Raw genomic sequence first — 14660 nt, 5'->3', positions numbered from 1 at the left:
GCAGGCATGCGCTATGGTCAGAGCTTGAGAGAAGAAATATATTGTATTTGGAGGAGGCATGTTATGCGAGGCAGCTGTCTCTTTTTCTTGTGAGATATGAGGTCTCCCGGGTAGTGCCGCGCGCGCTGAGTACTTCCGGGGAACGATCCCTACATGACTACGAATACGAATACAAGCAGTACGTAGTTGCAATTACACACTCGATTTTCATCGGTGTTACTTCATATCTTATGTCCCAATGTTCTACCATGGCCTCGGGCTGGGCATACCCCTCAAAATCACATCGTACGATTTATTCACACACGTAGTCGTGCAAGTGACCGATACCGAAGCCCTCGAAGCCCACAAACTGATCGTCCAGCTCGGCGGTGCGCACGTATACAAGAACCACGTGGAAGCGCTCGAGCTGAAGCTGGAGTGCCATCTAAAATTGTTTCCGAAACTGCGGTTCAAGGAGTTGAAGAGCTTATAAGGCTTCTAGCAGTTGTGTATTGCGTTCCGGAGGCGGAGAGTGACTTGCAGTCGAAGGTTGGACAAACAATTTTGAGGGGGTGTCGTGGGAGATAGGGATGTAGAACTGGCACATCAGATGGTAGTATTTACTTACATTGAGCAGCAGATCGTGCTTGGGGGTATCTTGAAATACTGACCGAATGAGAAGCGGAATTGCATAGTGCCAAATGCAAAAACCGACCTGATTATCGATCATGTTTGTTCGCCCCTGAGTCCCTCCGGAACGGGAATTGCCCCCGGAATGGGTCCATTCCAGAGACAGGTCTCATTCCAGAACATGTCCTAATGTGTAGGTACCTTAAAGTGGGAGTATGAGGTTTGTAGTGGACAGGAAGACCACCATGATATACATAGATTGAGGTCATCCAGTGCCAGGAATGCCTGGAGACAATCCTGGTGCTAGGTAAAAGCTCTGCTGGTGGTGGGTCCACCCATCAGCAAGTTTGGTAGACCCCACTTCCACATTTCAACCCACCCATCCTTAGGGCCCAGTGGCTAGCATCAGTTAGTCTGACTTTCATGACTACAGGTGACTGAAGGGTCTGAGCACTGGGGGTGTCAATCCAAAACTATCTCCAAAACCACTCCAAACCACATGCTAGTGCGAAAACTAACTTCGAATTCTCCAAATGCTGCAATTCTGCCCAAGGCTGGCCACTGCCAGAAACTCATACTTCTCAATTGCTTCACAACATGCCAGAGTCATAGTTTTTCAACCACTATCATCAGTCCATATTCACTAATCTACATGCCAGTACAGAGATATTGCAGGAAAATGACACATAAGCACTCGGTACAATCCCTTCACACGCGAACTGCTTTCGCAACATACCTATGGAAAATCAGAAGATCAGAAAATGAGTTTGATGACAAGATGGTAAAACATACGGCTCTTCCAAGTAGCTGATTTCCTCCGAGGTCAGCGTAAAATCCTTGATGACGCTCTCCTGAACACGGGAAACGGAGTTTGCGCCGACGATGGGGCTCGTCACCTTAGCCTGGCTCCACGCCAGGGCGACCTGCGACATCTTCCATCCTTTCTTTTGCGCGAGCTCGTTGACGCGGTTGACGATCGCCGTATCGGCATCCGAGTATACCATTTTGAAGGGGGTTTGCTCGAGCGCTTTGCTTCTCGTCGTTCTAGCACCAGGAAGACGCGCGAGGGCGCCAGCCGCAAGTGGTGACCACGGGATGAGACCGATTCCATGGTACTTGCAGTACGCATGCATTTCACGTTCCTTGTATGATACGATACAATGAGTACCGCCGCTCGACATACAGCGAGTCACATACCCCCTCCCGGTACAGCAGAGAATGCTCGTCTTGCATGCTGACAAACTTGGTCCAGCCATGCTTCTCGGCGACTTCGTTTAGAAGCGCAAATTGCCAGCAGCGCATGGAGCTGGCCCCGATGTAGCGAGCCTTTCCGCTCTGGATAATATCATGTAGTGCTTTCATTGTTTCTTCTGGAGGTACTTCGGGGTCGAAGCGGTGGATCTGCAGGAGATCGATGTACGAGGTACCGAGGCGTTCGAGGCATCCTTCAACGGCGTTGAAGATGGCAGTCCGTGAGAGACCGCCCTGGTTGACGTAGCGTCGCTGTTTTGACAAGTCTGGAATGAGGTAGGTGTGCACGCCAGGGTCCTCGGACACGAGGCTGAACACCTTCGTGGCAAGGACGACCTGGGAACGAGGAATGTTGTACTGGACAACAAGCCGTGAGTAACAGGGTTTCGCGTGGCGCCATGCCAGTGCCATACCTTCTTGATGAAAGTCCCAAGGACGCGCTCGGACTCGCCATTGGAGTACACATTTGCGGTATCAAACGTGTTGATACCTTGATCCCAGGCCGCTTTCAAGATCTCAAGAGACGCGTCCTCGTTAAGAATCCAAGGCTGGAGTGGAGGTGATAAGAGAAGTAGTTTCTTCAAGTAATATGCTAACGTTTTACGCACGCCCCATTGCTCTTCAGATCCGAAGGACATGCAGCCCATCTGCATAGGAATCGTACGTCAGTCCAGCAAACCGATGAGTGTTAGATGGATGTCGATGTACTGACGATAGGAACTGAGACTCTGAGGCCCGACTTGCCGAGCTGGCGGTACTCTACATTGGAGTTTGCCATGGCGGTCGTGGTGGTGGTGGTGGTTAATACGGTGGAAGGGGATGTGGGTGAACGTGCTTATGTACTGCCCAGAAGCCATACCACATATTGTATGAAGTGCCGTACAGCAACTGGCCAGAAGACTACCCTACTTGGGAGTATTATCAGATTCGTTAATTTGAGGAAATCGAACGAACTGGCTCACGACGACAAAGCTTTTGCACCATTTGAGTCAACATCAACGGTTGGTGCTTTGGCCTGATCCATCAAACCTTCTTGCAAGGCCGTGGCTAGGTCATACGTTAGAGCTTTAGTAAACGACCCTCAGCCCACGCGTTGTCCGCGATGCGCGACGGAGTCTGAGACTATCATGAAGGGTTCTCCCAAGCTCATCAATATTTGTTTTTGTTTCATCACTACTACAAGCAGTACGACTCCTTTCCTTCGTTCTCATTCCCATATCTAATGTTTTCACCTTATGTACGAGGGAAGGGGGGTCACTTTAATGTCAGAGATCGTTCAATCATTGGGCCTATTCGAATCACGCGTATGCAGGCCACGGTGATCGAGTAGGGGTTCTTGGTCCCTGTGATGGCGGCTTCCTGCCCTCGAAACCGGAACAAGCATAAGAGACCGCGGTGTAGGGTAGGTACTTGCAATCCACACGTACATTAGGTCACTTTTTCATTGCGGTTTAGGGTTGCCTGAGAGGCGGCTTCAAACCTTCTAGTTCGGTATCTATGTGGATTTCCGCGAATGCGCAGGCTGGCTCCTAGTTTTGGCGGCCATGATCCCCTCGCCCTCAGCACCCTAAATGACACAGGGGTACTACAGAACTTCTAAAACAAGTCGTCCAAAACTTTGTTTGTCCATTCGATAAAACACATCGATCCGAGAGGGTTCTTGTCAGGCATGCCCACGTAAATTCTTTTCTCTGGATTCTACCGTTTTCATTCTTACCTACATCCTGCACCTCCCTTACCGTGCATCAATGTGTACGTTTTCTCTTTTGAGTGCCAGAGTTGTGTGCAGCTGTCGAGATCACCAGGTTCGTCGGCAGGGTCCAATCATGTTCCGTCCCCCGCACTCTTGAAGACGTTTTGCCACCTCCCTGTGGCCCCGTGATCCTCATAACTATCCTATCTACGACGATCCCCTTTACAGTCCACGTCAACATACAGCTTGTTTTGACACTGCTAAACACTTTTCTACCTAGCTGAAAGATGCGTCGAAACTCCATCATATTCACTCTCCAATGCAAGAGTTCATCGGTTCAGTATCTTCTGAGCTATCGGTGATGTGCCACATCACCTCGCAGCCACCTTGTCAATTGTCACTTGAAGGTTCCCACATATTTGGCCGGTGCATGTTGAATCACGCATTGAGTCCAAGTGATGTCTGGTCTCAATACACTGAACCATCAGGAAATTAACACTTTACTATTTTTGACCTTTTTGTGACTTTTTTTTGACTTTTTTGTGACTATTGTGACTATTTGTGACTTTTTGGGAAGGAACCTACTAATTTGCAGTGGCTGTAAGCACAGCCACCTGCAAATTTTTCGGAATAAACGTACTTTTTTTTTGACCATATACAGCATTTCGAAGAATGAAAAGAGAACAGAATCTATTGAGACAACTAAGTGATGATATATCTAAGCCAAGAAGACTAGAAAATGTCTGAAAATTCAGAGATATTGAGCCATTGGTGTGATGCACACTGTCTGAGAGAAAAATCACAATATCTCTTTGGAACCTCCATCAATTTGAATATATGTGGTATCTACTGAAAGCTATGAATTAGGTGGTTTGAACAAGACCAAAATCAGCAAGAACAGTGCAGCCATGCCTGCAGGACATGGGTAATGATAGTAGACTCCTTCCCAAAAAGTCACATTAGTCACAAAAAGTCAAAAATAGTAAAGTGTTATTTTCCTGATGTCCGTCTTTCATCTTATTCGTCGTGCATCAAAGCATAGGACCAACTTTTGATGAAGACTTCATGATCTCAAAGCTTTCGCGTGAGCCAGCTCGTTCGATTTCGCAGAATCAACGAGTTTAATGATGACTCCCAAATAGGGTAGTTTTCTGGCCAGTTGCTGCGTGCAACGGCTGTTCAGTAAGCATGGCTTCTAGCGTCTGGCAGTGTCGCCAAGCACAGCCACCGTATACGGTATCGTTCAGACATTGCAATGTAGCTGCCAGCAACTAGTTGGGCTATGCACTGGAGTGAGTTACGCTTTCTAAGCACCTACCAAGGGCAGTTAAGTAACTGAGTAAACTTGGAGTTACGCCCTGTAATTGAGTCCTTGTTCCTTTCAACAGAGTACTTCATGATGTCGATCCACTCGCAACCCATCTTCACTACGCCGCCACTGGACGGCTCGCTTTGTATTTCTCAGATCTACGATTTCCATGCCCATCAGTCCCCAGACTACCCACTTTTCCGCTACGAAAGTTCCTCTCTTGGTCGACATGAATTGACTTGGAGTAATGTAGCTTTGGGCATTCACGGCGCTGCTAAAATGGCACTGGAAACTCTGAAACTTTGCTCAGACAATACTTCCACTGGCACAGCAGTAGGGATACTTGCAGTTACAGGTAATGACCTCCGTTTCGTCTTCCTGGACTGCTTAGTGAACAGCTTACGACGGCGCAGACTCAATCACCTATTCAACTCATCTGTTTGGAGTCATGCGCGTCGGTTTCACACCGTTTCCTATTTCTCCGCGGAACTCGCCAACGGCTACCTCACATCTCCTTACCCAGACCGGAACGAAGTTTCTGTATGTCAGTCGTGATCGGGCAACACGTGACATCGTTTCATCGGTTCTCGAAATGCATACGGACAACTTGAAGATCCTCGAGATGCCGACTTTCGATGACCTCTACGATCCGGTTGATCACTTACCACTTAATCAGGACATGCTCCCACCCATGATTACCCCTGACATGTTGTCTCCATGTTTAATCTTGCACTCGTCTGGTTCGTCCCAGTACTTCCTTCCTGCCGCATTTGATAACATTCAGTGGTCACAGGAACGACCGCATTCCCCAAACCAATCACATACAATCATCGAGATCTCCTTCAGTTTGCTCGCTTGCGATGCACGTATGAAGCTTTAGGATGTGTCCCAGAATCATCTAATTACACTTTACAGCAACTGGTGAAATGGGTGTCCCAGGTCAAGTGCATGCAATGCATGCTATACCCATGTTTCGTCAGTCGAGTAAAACATATCTCTCACGAGGTCTACTAAAATTGATCTTAGATGCGATGGGAATGACTAGCATGAGTCGAGCAGTATGTGATAGAAGCACAGCCTGCTGGCCACCTCGCTAACGCACTCTAATAGGCGGTGGCGGCTATGGTTATCGCTGTGTTTGAACCTCGCGATCCACCAATGACACCTTCTCCTGATGAATTATTAAAAGGGGTCAGTAGGGAGGAATGCACGATCCTTCCGTGTGTCCCGAGCTTTCTTGAGGTAAAGTTCCTTGGTTAAAATAATTCCCAATCTGACTCTTGATATCTTATCAGTGTTGGGCATCCGACTCTCATGCCGTCGAGATCCTGAAGTCACTGAAAGCTGTGGTACGTAGCATTTGTACGGATGTTGAATCACTCGTAATCATCCATCTTATGCAGATTTTCGCCGGTGGTCCACTCAGTCACATTGTCGGCGATTATCTCACAAGTCAGGGTGTACATCTGTGCACCGTCTATGGGGGGTACGCAATCTTGCTTTGAGCCGGAATATGGTGTCGGGGGCTGAGCGTTATTAGGACGGAATTTGGGACAGTTTCTATGATGTTACCCAGTGCGTTTGACTTGTCTCTGGCGCAAACTGTCCTATTTATTGCCGTTGTGAAGAGGAGCCACTGGGAGACAAGTGGGAATATTTTTATCTTTCCCCGTCGATTCACGTTAAACTCCTCCCATGGGAGATACCTGATGTCTTTGAGCTGATTGTTGCGGTAATGCAAATAACAGCATTCTTTCAGAACGCTAAGGCTCACCTGTAATAGGAAACATGCGAATACATGCCAATTCTCGCTTCTTGCCAAATTGATGGCAAGAAGGCTTATGAAACCAGGGACCTCTTGATTCGGCACCCTAGGGATCCTGATCTATGGAAAGTCTATGGCCGCTGTGACGACCAAATTATGCTATCTACTGGCGAAAAAGTATGTTCACGGGATACATAGCACGTGGTACGAACTCAGATATTATTTAAAGACAAACCCGGGTCCAATAGGCAAGTAACTCGCCCAACTGGATTCTTGAAAGACTGATAGGTTACCTTAGAGTATATTTTCTGCAAAGATCCTAGGATATTATCTGCGGTAATGTTCGGGCGGGGCCGTCTCTTTAACGGAATCATCTTAGAGTTAGCGCGACCATATCGTTTTGATAGTTCCAACAAAGAGCTTCTTGCTGCCTTCCGTACCTCCATATCGTAAGGGCGAAGTACCATCAACCTGATTTGTTGGTATACTGAGCATCCGCAGAGCACTCTTGGAAGAAGCAAACGCCTTCGCCCCTGCACATTCTAGAATTTATGAAGAGGTAAGTGCATTTGAACATGGCGTCCACGAGCTCACATTTCGCAGATGATCTTGGTTGCGAATTCTACTAAGACGTTCGACTATACGCTCAAGGGAACCCCCCGCCGACATTCGATTCTTGCCGCTCACCAGGCTGAGATCGATACTGCATACGTTGAATTTGAATCGGCTTCGGCATATACTATCGCGGGCCCGTCTGAGTGGGACCTAGGTAGTGTCGTCAATTGGACCCAAGACCTCCTGCAATGCGTTCTTCGCTGTCCGGTCCCATGCGATACCGATGTTTTCTGGCTAGGTTGTGATAGGTACGTTAAATCTTCAGAAATGCCTATCGATATAACTAATGTATTCCAATGTAGTCTCAAGGCTCTGCGGATCAGAAGCATACTTGCTTCCGTACTCCAAAATGTCCATAGCACGGACCATGTCGTCCAATTACCACAGGACTTCGTCTATCGTCACCCTACCGCACAAGCCATGGCAAATGTTCTTGTTTCAAGAACAACTGACTACCCTTCCGTATCTCTAAGTATCAAAACGGCTGAAATGACCGACTTGGTTCGACAAATGACCGAGGGGCAAGGGGCAGGTGTGCCGTTCAAGCTACCTGCTCGAAGCAGCGAGGTTGTCTTGCTTACGGGGACAACTGGATCACTTGGCTCGCACATTCTTTACTACCTCCACCAATGCAAAGATGTCAGACGTATCTACGCCTTGAATCGTGGCGATCCGGATGATCTGGACAGCTTGCGTTGCAGACAGGAGAATGCGCTAAAGATTCGGGGGATAACTCCTGAGATACTTCGAGATGGAAAGGTGGTTCTAATTCCCTCAGACCTTGCGTCAGATAATTTTGGCCTGGAGCCGAGCCTCTTTCAGGAGGTAAGTGAACTTGTCACTTTAATTGACGAGCTTTCTTGATAGAAGCCTCTGGCGCTCTGCAGCTCCAGAACTCCGTTGATCTTATCATTCACACTGGTAGGCGTTGTCAGGTGCGTACTGGTCCGAGTGGCTGATCATGTTCTTGTGGTCCTGTAGCGTGGCCAGTGAACTTCAACTACACCCTTGCGTCGTATATGCGTTCTCTTGAAGGACTACAAAATATGGTTAACTTCGCTCGATACACTACCTCTGAGTGGAGCCCCCGTTTCATATTCACGTCTAGCGTGAGCGTCTTAAAAAGTATATTCTACTTTGTCTGTGCATGCCACTCGACTCACCTCTTACCTTTGCAGATTGGTCAGGAGGCTCACCTGTCCCCGAGATTGCCCTGCCCAATCCCGAGGTAGCCGTTGGTCTGGGTTACGCGGAGTCTAAATGGACAGCAGAACAAATTCTGGCGGAAGCCGCTGATCAGGGACTCTCGGTCTCCATATTCCGAATAGGCCAGCTATCCGGTAGCCCGAATGGACTATTGGAACCGCAACGAGTGGTTCCCAAGTATTGTTCAAGCTGCAAATGTCCTCGGGTGTTTACCAGGAATAGATGCAGTAAGTAAACTGTTCCTTGTAATTTATTCAAGGTGAACAATCATCTCCCAGCCACTGTTCCACTGGCTTCCGGTTGACTCAACTGCCGCTGTGATTGTTGAGATGAGGTCCAACCTTCATCGTTACGTTCACCTTGCCAATCCACGGCCAGTTCCTTCCAACTTGGTTCTCCAGGAAGTGGCAGCTTTACTTCAAATTCCCATCGTCGACCTCGAGGATTGGTTCAGCCGTCTGAACACTGTCTTGAAGGGTACACCTACGGATGCGCGAGGCCGCCTAGATCGCGTTTCGTCCCTTCTCAACGGCATCATGGAAGATATTGCAGGTCGGCCTATCGAAATGGATCTCAAAAACGGACTGCAATGTTCTGAAACGCTTCGGGATTCCCCTCAGATTAGTAGACAGGACGTCTCGTGGTGGCTTAGATCTTGGGGAGCTTATAGGGGGTGATCACGAGATATATATAGTGCAATATTCGGGCCCGCGTACAGACGAAGACTGTTTTAAGGGGAAGTAGACAATATGTGGAGATCATATAACCATTCACGACAGTGCAGTCCTGAAGATATGAAGCACGCAACGAAATCCTCTTGTTTCCAAGTAGTTTCTTGTCGGTAAATGTTCAACCAAATCCATCACACGTTCCAGAATCTACAGACGTGCTGGTAAAGTATCCACCTGACGGCATCCAGGGATGCGCCGGCTTGCGATACATTTCGCCCTTAATACATGCGGCCACCTTGATAGAGACCAAACAGGTGACCAACAACAGCTTCGAGCCTAAGCAGTGAAATAGAATGATTGTCGAAATGTTGACACCCGATCCTTTGTTCCCCGTCGACCGCCATCTGGCCATCAACGCGGCATGATTAGCATGATCATCGGGCCTGTGCAATTGTGGTCGGAAAGGCCCGTGTGGCCCATCGATGGGTGGGAACAGGTATTAGTAGTAATGATGGCTGCTACATAGCTATTTACGAGAAGAGAACCGAGCTTGCCGATATGCAAGGTACGCACTGGTTCACATTGCAGTATGGCTATAGCCAGCCACAGCCACTAAGACCGATGAACTGACATGATGATGTTCAATAGCGTAACGTGAGATAAGAAAGATGGTGCGAGAGTCTGAGCCTCTACATAACTTGAAGGTTCAGTGTTTTACCTACTGTTACACTGAACTCAGCGCTGAGGGTCACCATGCTCAGGGTGCATATCTTGTTTTCGCTCGTCTTCTGTTTTCCCCTTGTCATTGCACAATGTCCAGCACCTCTTTCGTCTGCAGATGAATTCCTTGCAAAGACGTATGACTACCTCGTCATCGGTCAGTTCGCATAAACTCCTTGAAGTCATTACCGGTGATTTACTCACGTTGGAACAGGAGGAGGAACAGCTGGATTGACCGTCGCAACTCGTCTTGCAGAAGACACTAGCTTCAATGTGGGAGTGATTGAAGCTGGTTACTTGCATATCCCCGATTCCAATATTTCTGTTCCATGTATGCTTCTACCTATTGTTAAGATATAAGTCTCACGTTTGTGTAGTCTTCGAAAATAATGCGGTATTTCATCCAGAGTATGATTGGATGTTGTCCACAGTCCCGCAGATCAGCACAGGAAATCGCTCGATAGAGACACCCCGAGGAAAGTTGTTAGGAGGCTCGAGCACGTCTTGGTGTCTACCCTCTCCATTTTGTGAACTGACCATGGAACCAGGTGCGATCAATGGTATGGCGTGGACTCGTGCATCGATTCCTGAATATGCTACATGGGACTCTCTTAACGACTATTCTGGTGGTTGGGACTGGAATAGTCTTCTTCCGTACTTCCTAAAGAGTCAAATGAGAGAGGCCAACCCCGAGCCCGGGCTTTCGGGCTTCTCTACCTCCTACGATCAAAATGGCTTTTATGGTCCTATTGCAGTAAGCTCTGACTACTGATATTTCCTGATTTAGCTAAATGGACCTCTATAATACAGACTTCCCTTAATGCGGAGTACAGTGGCATTATTCCACCTTACATCGATGCGTTGGAGCAACTCGGCGTCTCGATAAACCGTAACCCCTTGGATGGCAACACTTCAGGAATTTGGAATGCCCTCGTAGCTGTTGATCGAAACAGTGGGTCGCGTTCCGACTCGGCGACCGGTTACTATTGTCCCTCCGCCAAGCGTCCCAATCTCCATGTCTTGTCCGGCGCTACTGTCACTAGAGTTCTCTTCGACAACAGTACCAGCAATCTAATAGCTACAGGGGTAGTCTTCATATCCGGCGGTAGCCAATATGTTGTGAATGCAACAAGGGAGATTGTTTTAAGTACCGGCGTGTTAAAGACGCCTCAATTGCTGGAGCTCTCCGGTGCGTTGATCCTTGTACACGAATGGTGTAGTAGCTGACAAATGATAATAGGGGTCGGAAACGCGACTCTCCTCAAGAACTTAGGCATAAATCCTCTTATTGATCTACCAGGCGTCGGTGAAAATCTTCAGGAGCACGTCTTCATCACCACCCAGTACGAACTGACGGATACCTTCCGAGGCATCACTTTTGGTTCGTGACATTTATCGCCTTCGCGGTTCACTGCACTGAATACAACGTATCCTAGATGACTTTGGGAATGCTACCTTCGCTAGTATGCAGGAAGCAATATAGTGAGTGAAAGCTTACTATTGTCTAGACCCTGCCTCGTTGATCCGATCCAATCAGCAACAAGACTCGTCAAGGCTGGCTGGCAGCAACGAATTGCGCTTTCCTCTTCCTTCCATTGGACGGGTTCCTTAATGAAACAGAGGCATCTTCTCTTCTGGATACGTTCGACCAATCGGTACAATTGCTGGAGAGTACTGGCTCAGCTTCACCCCTTGTCAAAGCGCAGTTGGGGTTCCAGCGCTCATGGCTCACCAACGGGACTGTACCTCAGATGGAGATCATTCAAATCGCCGGAGGGCTAGTTGAAACGGTCCCAGGAAAGCATTACATGTCTCTACTGAGCGGGGTTATGGTACGTTGAAGTCCAGATAAATATTTACTGGTTAACAACAGTCGTAGCATCCTGTCAGTCGTGGCTCCGTCGTAAGCATGTGCATTCCAAGTCAAGTATTGTATTGTTTGATCCATGGCTATTTAGCACATCAACACAACAAATGCTCTGGCACCCCCAGTCATTGTATCCAATTTTCTCACTGCTGATTTTGGTGTGCCCATGTTCCATGTCGTACGCTATGAACACATATTGAAGTCCACCTAGACGTCCAGCTCCTCCTGGACCTCTTCACCTTTAACAACAAGATTGTGGCCACGGAGCCTTTGTCTTCATATATTACAGCCCAGATTCTGCCCCCTCCCAACTTAACAGATTCTGATCTTGTTGCCTATATTCGCGAGACCTTTGCTATTGGGGACCACATAATGGGCACCGCTACCATGGCCAGCCGGTCACTCGGAGGTGTCGTAGACCCTCATTTGAAGGTTTACGGTACTTCGAACCTCCGCGTGGTCGATGTCAGTGTCTTTCCCTCCCAAATTGCCTCACATTTGCAAGCAACGGTTTATGCGATCGCAGAAAAGGCCAGTCGCGAACCTGAGCACTGCTTTCTAATGATATATTAACTTCAGTCTAGGCCGCGGACCTAATCAAATCTGCTGTTCAGTAGTTTAGCACGACATTGAAAGTCTTTCTGAGGATGGGTGGAGCGTTTGGAGGGGATCACGCCGCAGGCAACGAGTCTAAGTACATACTAACACATCTTATTTTCTCTTCATTTCCGTTCCGAGTGTACCCTAGCGAGAATACACATCTTACACGTTGTCTAGTACCTGTACTCGCCCAGTAGATGTTAACCACCTCAGTCATCATAAACCGACACTGACGTGAGCACTATCTTCCGCGCCTACCTACATCCTACTTGCTTTACCTAATCACTCGTTTGTCGTATTTGCTGATATCGAGTTGTCATAACCCGACACCGAGTCACCCGTTTATCATCAGCCCAGTTTATCATACTCCCTTACATGAAGTTGAACACAGAAGACATGGTTAGCTACACACAAGCCTGAATATGTACTAGGTTGCAAATCTTCTATTTGGTCCCCCAACGTGATTTGGCTCAGCCGCAAGTACCATCATTTACACAGACAGCGCAATACCTGTTCGAACTCTTGAAGATCTTGTGAAACCTCTACAAAATTTACAGAGTCGGTTGTAATTTTACAAGAGCATGGAACTTTAAGCATGTCATATACACCTTGAAATGTATGATGAACCTCCTCCAACACTTCAGGAAAACTGGACCACCCTCTCCTTAATCACGGAGATGGCCGCCTTCGACGAAGGCGATATATTCACCTCAAAGTGTTCCGGGAAACTGAGTAATTGTTTGCCACGTTTAATTTGGCTTGTTTGTTCTAACGAGGGTGGGGACCACTCACCTAACGAGCCCCGGACTATATGAGGGGGGTAAAGGAATCTCTTTTCCGTTGGCATCCAATTTCTTCGAGATATTGACGGCGAACACGATATTGGAGAGGAGTAAGAAGAGTATGTTGTCACCTAAATATTTGCCTGGGCAGACTCTGAGGTGTGGACTCAGTTATGATATGACCTTAAATTCGAGCTCGGCATCTGTACCTGCGTCCAAAGCCGAAGACATATGAGTACGGATCTATTGAAGTCTCTTTGACGCAGCCTGCCAGATGACGCTCTGGAGCAAACTCTTCAGGTGATATACCGCTCTTGTCGTCTTTAGAAATTGCCCTGGAAATGGATGACGAACCTCATTCGGAATCAAGGCGGACTAGAGCCATACCATACATTGGGAAGGACAATCGTGTCTTCAGGAATATAATATCCTGGATACACGGTGAATATACCGGGTAAAGACTGCAAAAGTAAACGAAAGACCTTTATAGAAGTCTGCAGTTTTCGTTCTCCGCGCGATGCTGAGAGGGAGCGCAGGTCTCCACCGTGTAGCTTCCTTGACAGCCGCGTTCGTGTACGGCATTGAATCTCGATCATGGAGAGTTGGGAGACGATCGTCTCCAACAACTCTCAGCACCTCCTCTTTCAGCTTTGCTTGAACTTGAGGAAACATGGCCATAGCGAGAATAAAGCTCATTGTGGTTGAATATGACTATCGTCAAGCCTCGTGTTAGAGGGACGTCGGGCACATACCCAAGTAACTTACGCTTTCACCTCCGGCTAGGTAGCTTGTTAGGATAAAACTTCTATTTATACACGCAACATCACTTACCACCATACATTGATCCTGCTGCCCATAGGATAACATGTTCCATCTCGGCTCGCGCGGTAGGGTCACTGGCCTCGCTCTTGTCCAGACAGTCGGAGGTGAAAGAAGAATGAGCGGTGCCCCGTTCTCTTTCCCGCTTGACGTGCTCATACGGGCGGGTCACCAGTTCAAGAATTTGAGCCCGACCACTGGCGGCTACTTTATGGATGTTATTGAATGGAAGCCAAGCAGGCAGGTGCTTTACTAGGCATGCAGAGTTAGCTAAAAACACGTGTGAAAACCAAGGTTGCCTCACATGGTGGAATGAGATCGACCAGAAACGTCCCTGGGACCATTGCTTTTCCGATCATTTCCATGGTGCTCTCCGCGTGAGTTATATACTAGTAGCAAATTTATTCAAGATAATTTAGTTTGAGAGAAGCCCTTACCAGGTCATCTGGCGTATCTACCGGTAAACCATAGATTACGGACATGATTATACGCCCGGTCGCACTAAAGTTTGCAGGTCTCTCAGTAGGATATACGAGGCCAACGGTAGAAAACTTACAGACGGAGTTGTGGAGCAAAGTCGTCGGGTTTGTCCAATAAGCTGTCCACGTATTTTACGACGTTGTCGGCAACCAGGTCATACGTTCTCACAGCCTCAGGACTGAGAGCGAGATGTGCAACCTTTCTTTGCTTTTTCCAAGATGGATCACTGTATTGAAGCAACGGCATACTCTGGAGGAGGTACGGTTAGCCCAT

General features: G+C 47.9%; 2 protein-coding genes across 2 annotated transcripts; one reads left to right on the top strand and one right to left on the bottom strand.

Annotated features, from left to right (window-relative positions):
- Nucleotides 1–253: 253 nt before the first annotated feature.
- On the top strand, nucleotides 254–451 carry F5J12DRAFT_702803 (uncharacterized protein; the record flags this gene model as incomplete). The annotated part of the gene is made up of 1 exon (XM_051740525.1): nucleotides 254–451. A coding segment is annotated over one exon (198 nt), but the record flags the coding sequence as incomplete, so codon positions are not given.
- Nucleotides 452–1317: 866 nt separating this feature from the next.
- Nucleotides 1318–2638, bottom strand: F5J12DRAFT_907701 (NADP-dependent oxidoreductase domain-containing protein; the record flags this gene model as incomplete). The annotated part of the gene is made up of 6 exons (XM_051748974.1): nucleotides 1318–1345; nucleotides 1402–1751; nucleotides 1807–2217; nucleotides 2274–2408; nucleotides 2469–2507; nucleotides 2573–2638. 6 exons carry the CDS (start codon nucleotides 2636–2638, stop codon nucleotides 1318–1320), a joined length of 1029 nt encoding a protein of 342 aa, XP_051594788.1.
- Between the last annotated feature and the right edge of the window lie 12022 nt (nucleotides 2639–14660).

The sequence above is a fragment of the Pisolithus orientalis genome (assembly GCF_024613125.1).
Source record: "Pisolithus orientalis strain OTSU chromosome Unknown F5J12scaffold_73, whole genome shotgun sequence".
In the NCBI taxonomy this organism is placed as follows: Eukaryota; Fungi; Basidiomycota; class Agaricomycetes; order Boletales; family Pisolithaceae; genus Pisolithus; species Pisolithus orientalis.
This window is presented reverse-complemented; position numbering and strand designations above follow the sequence as displayed.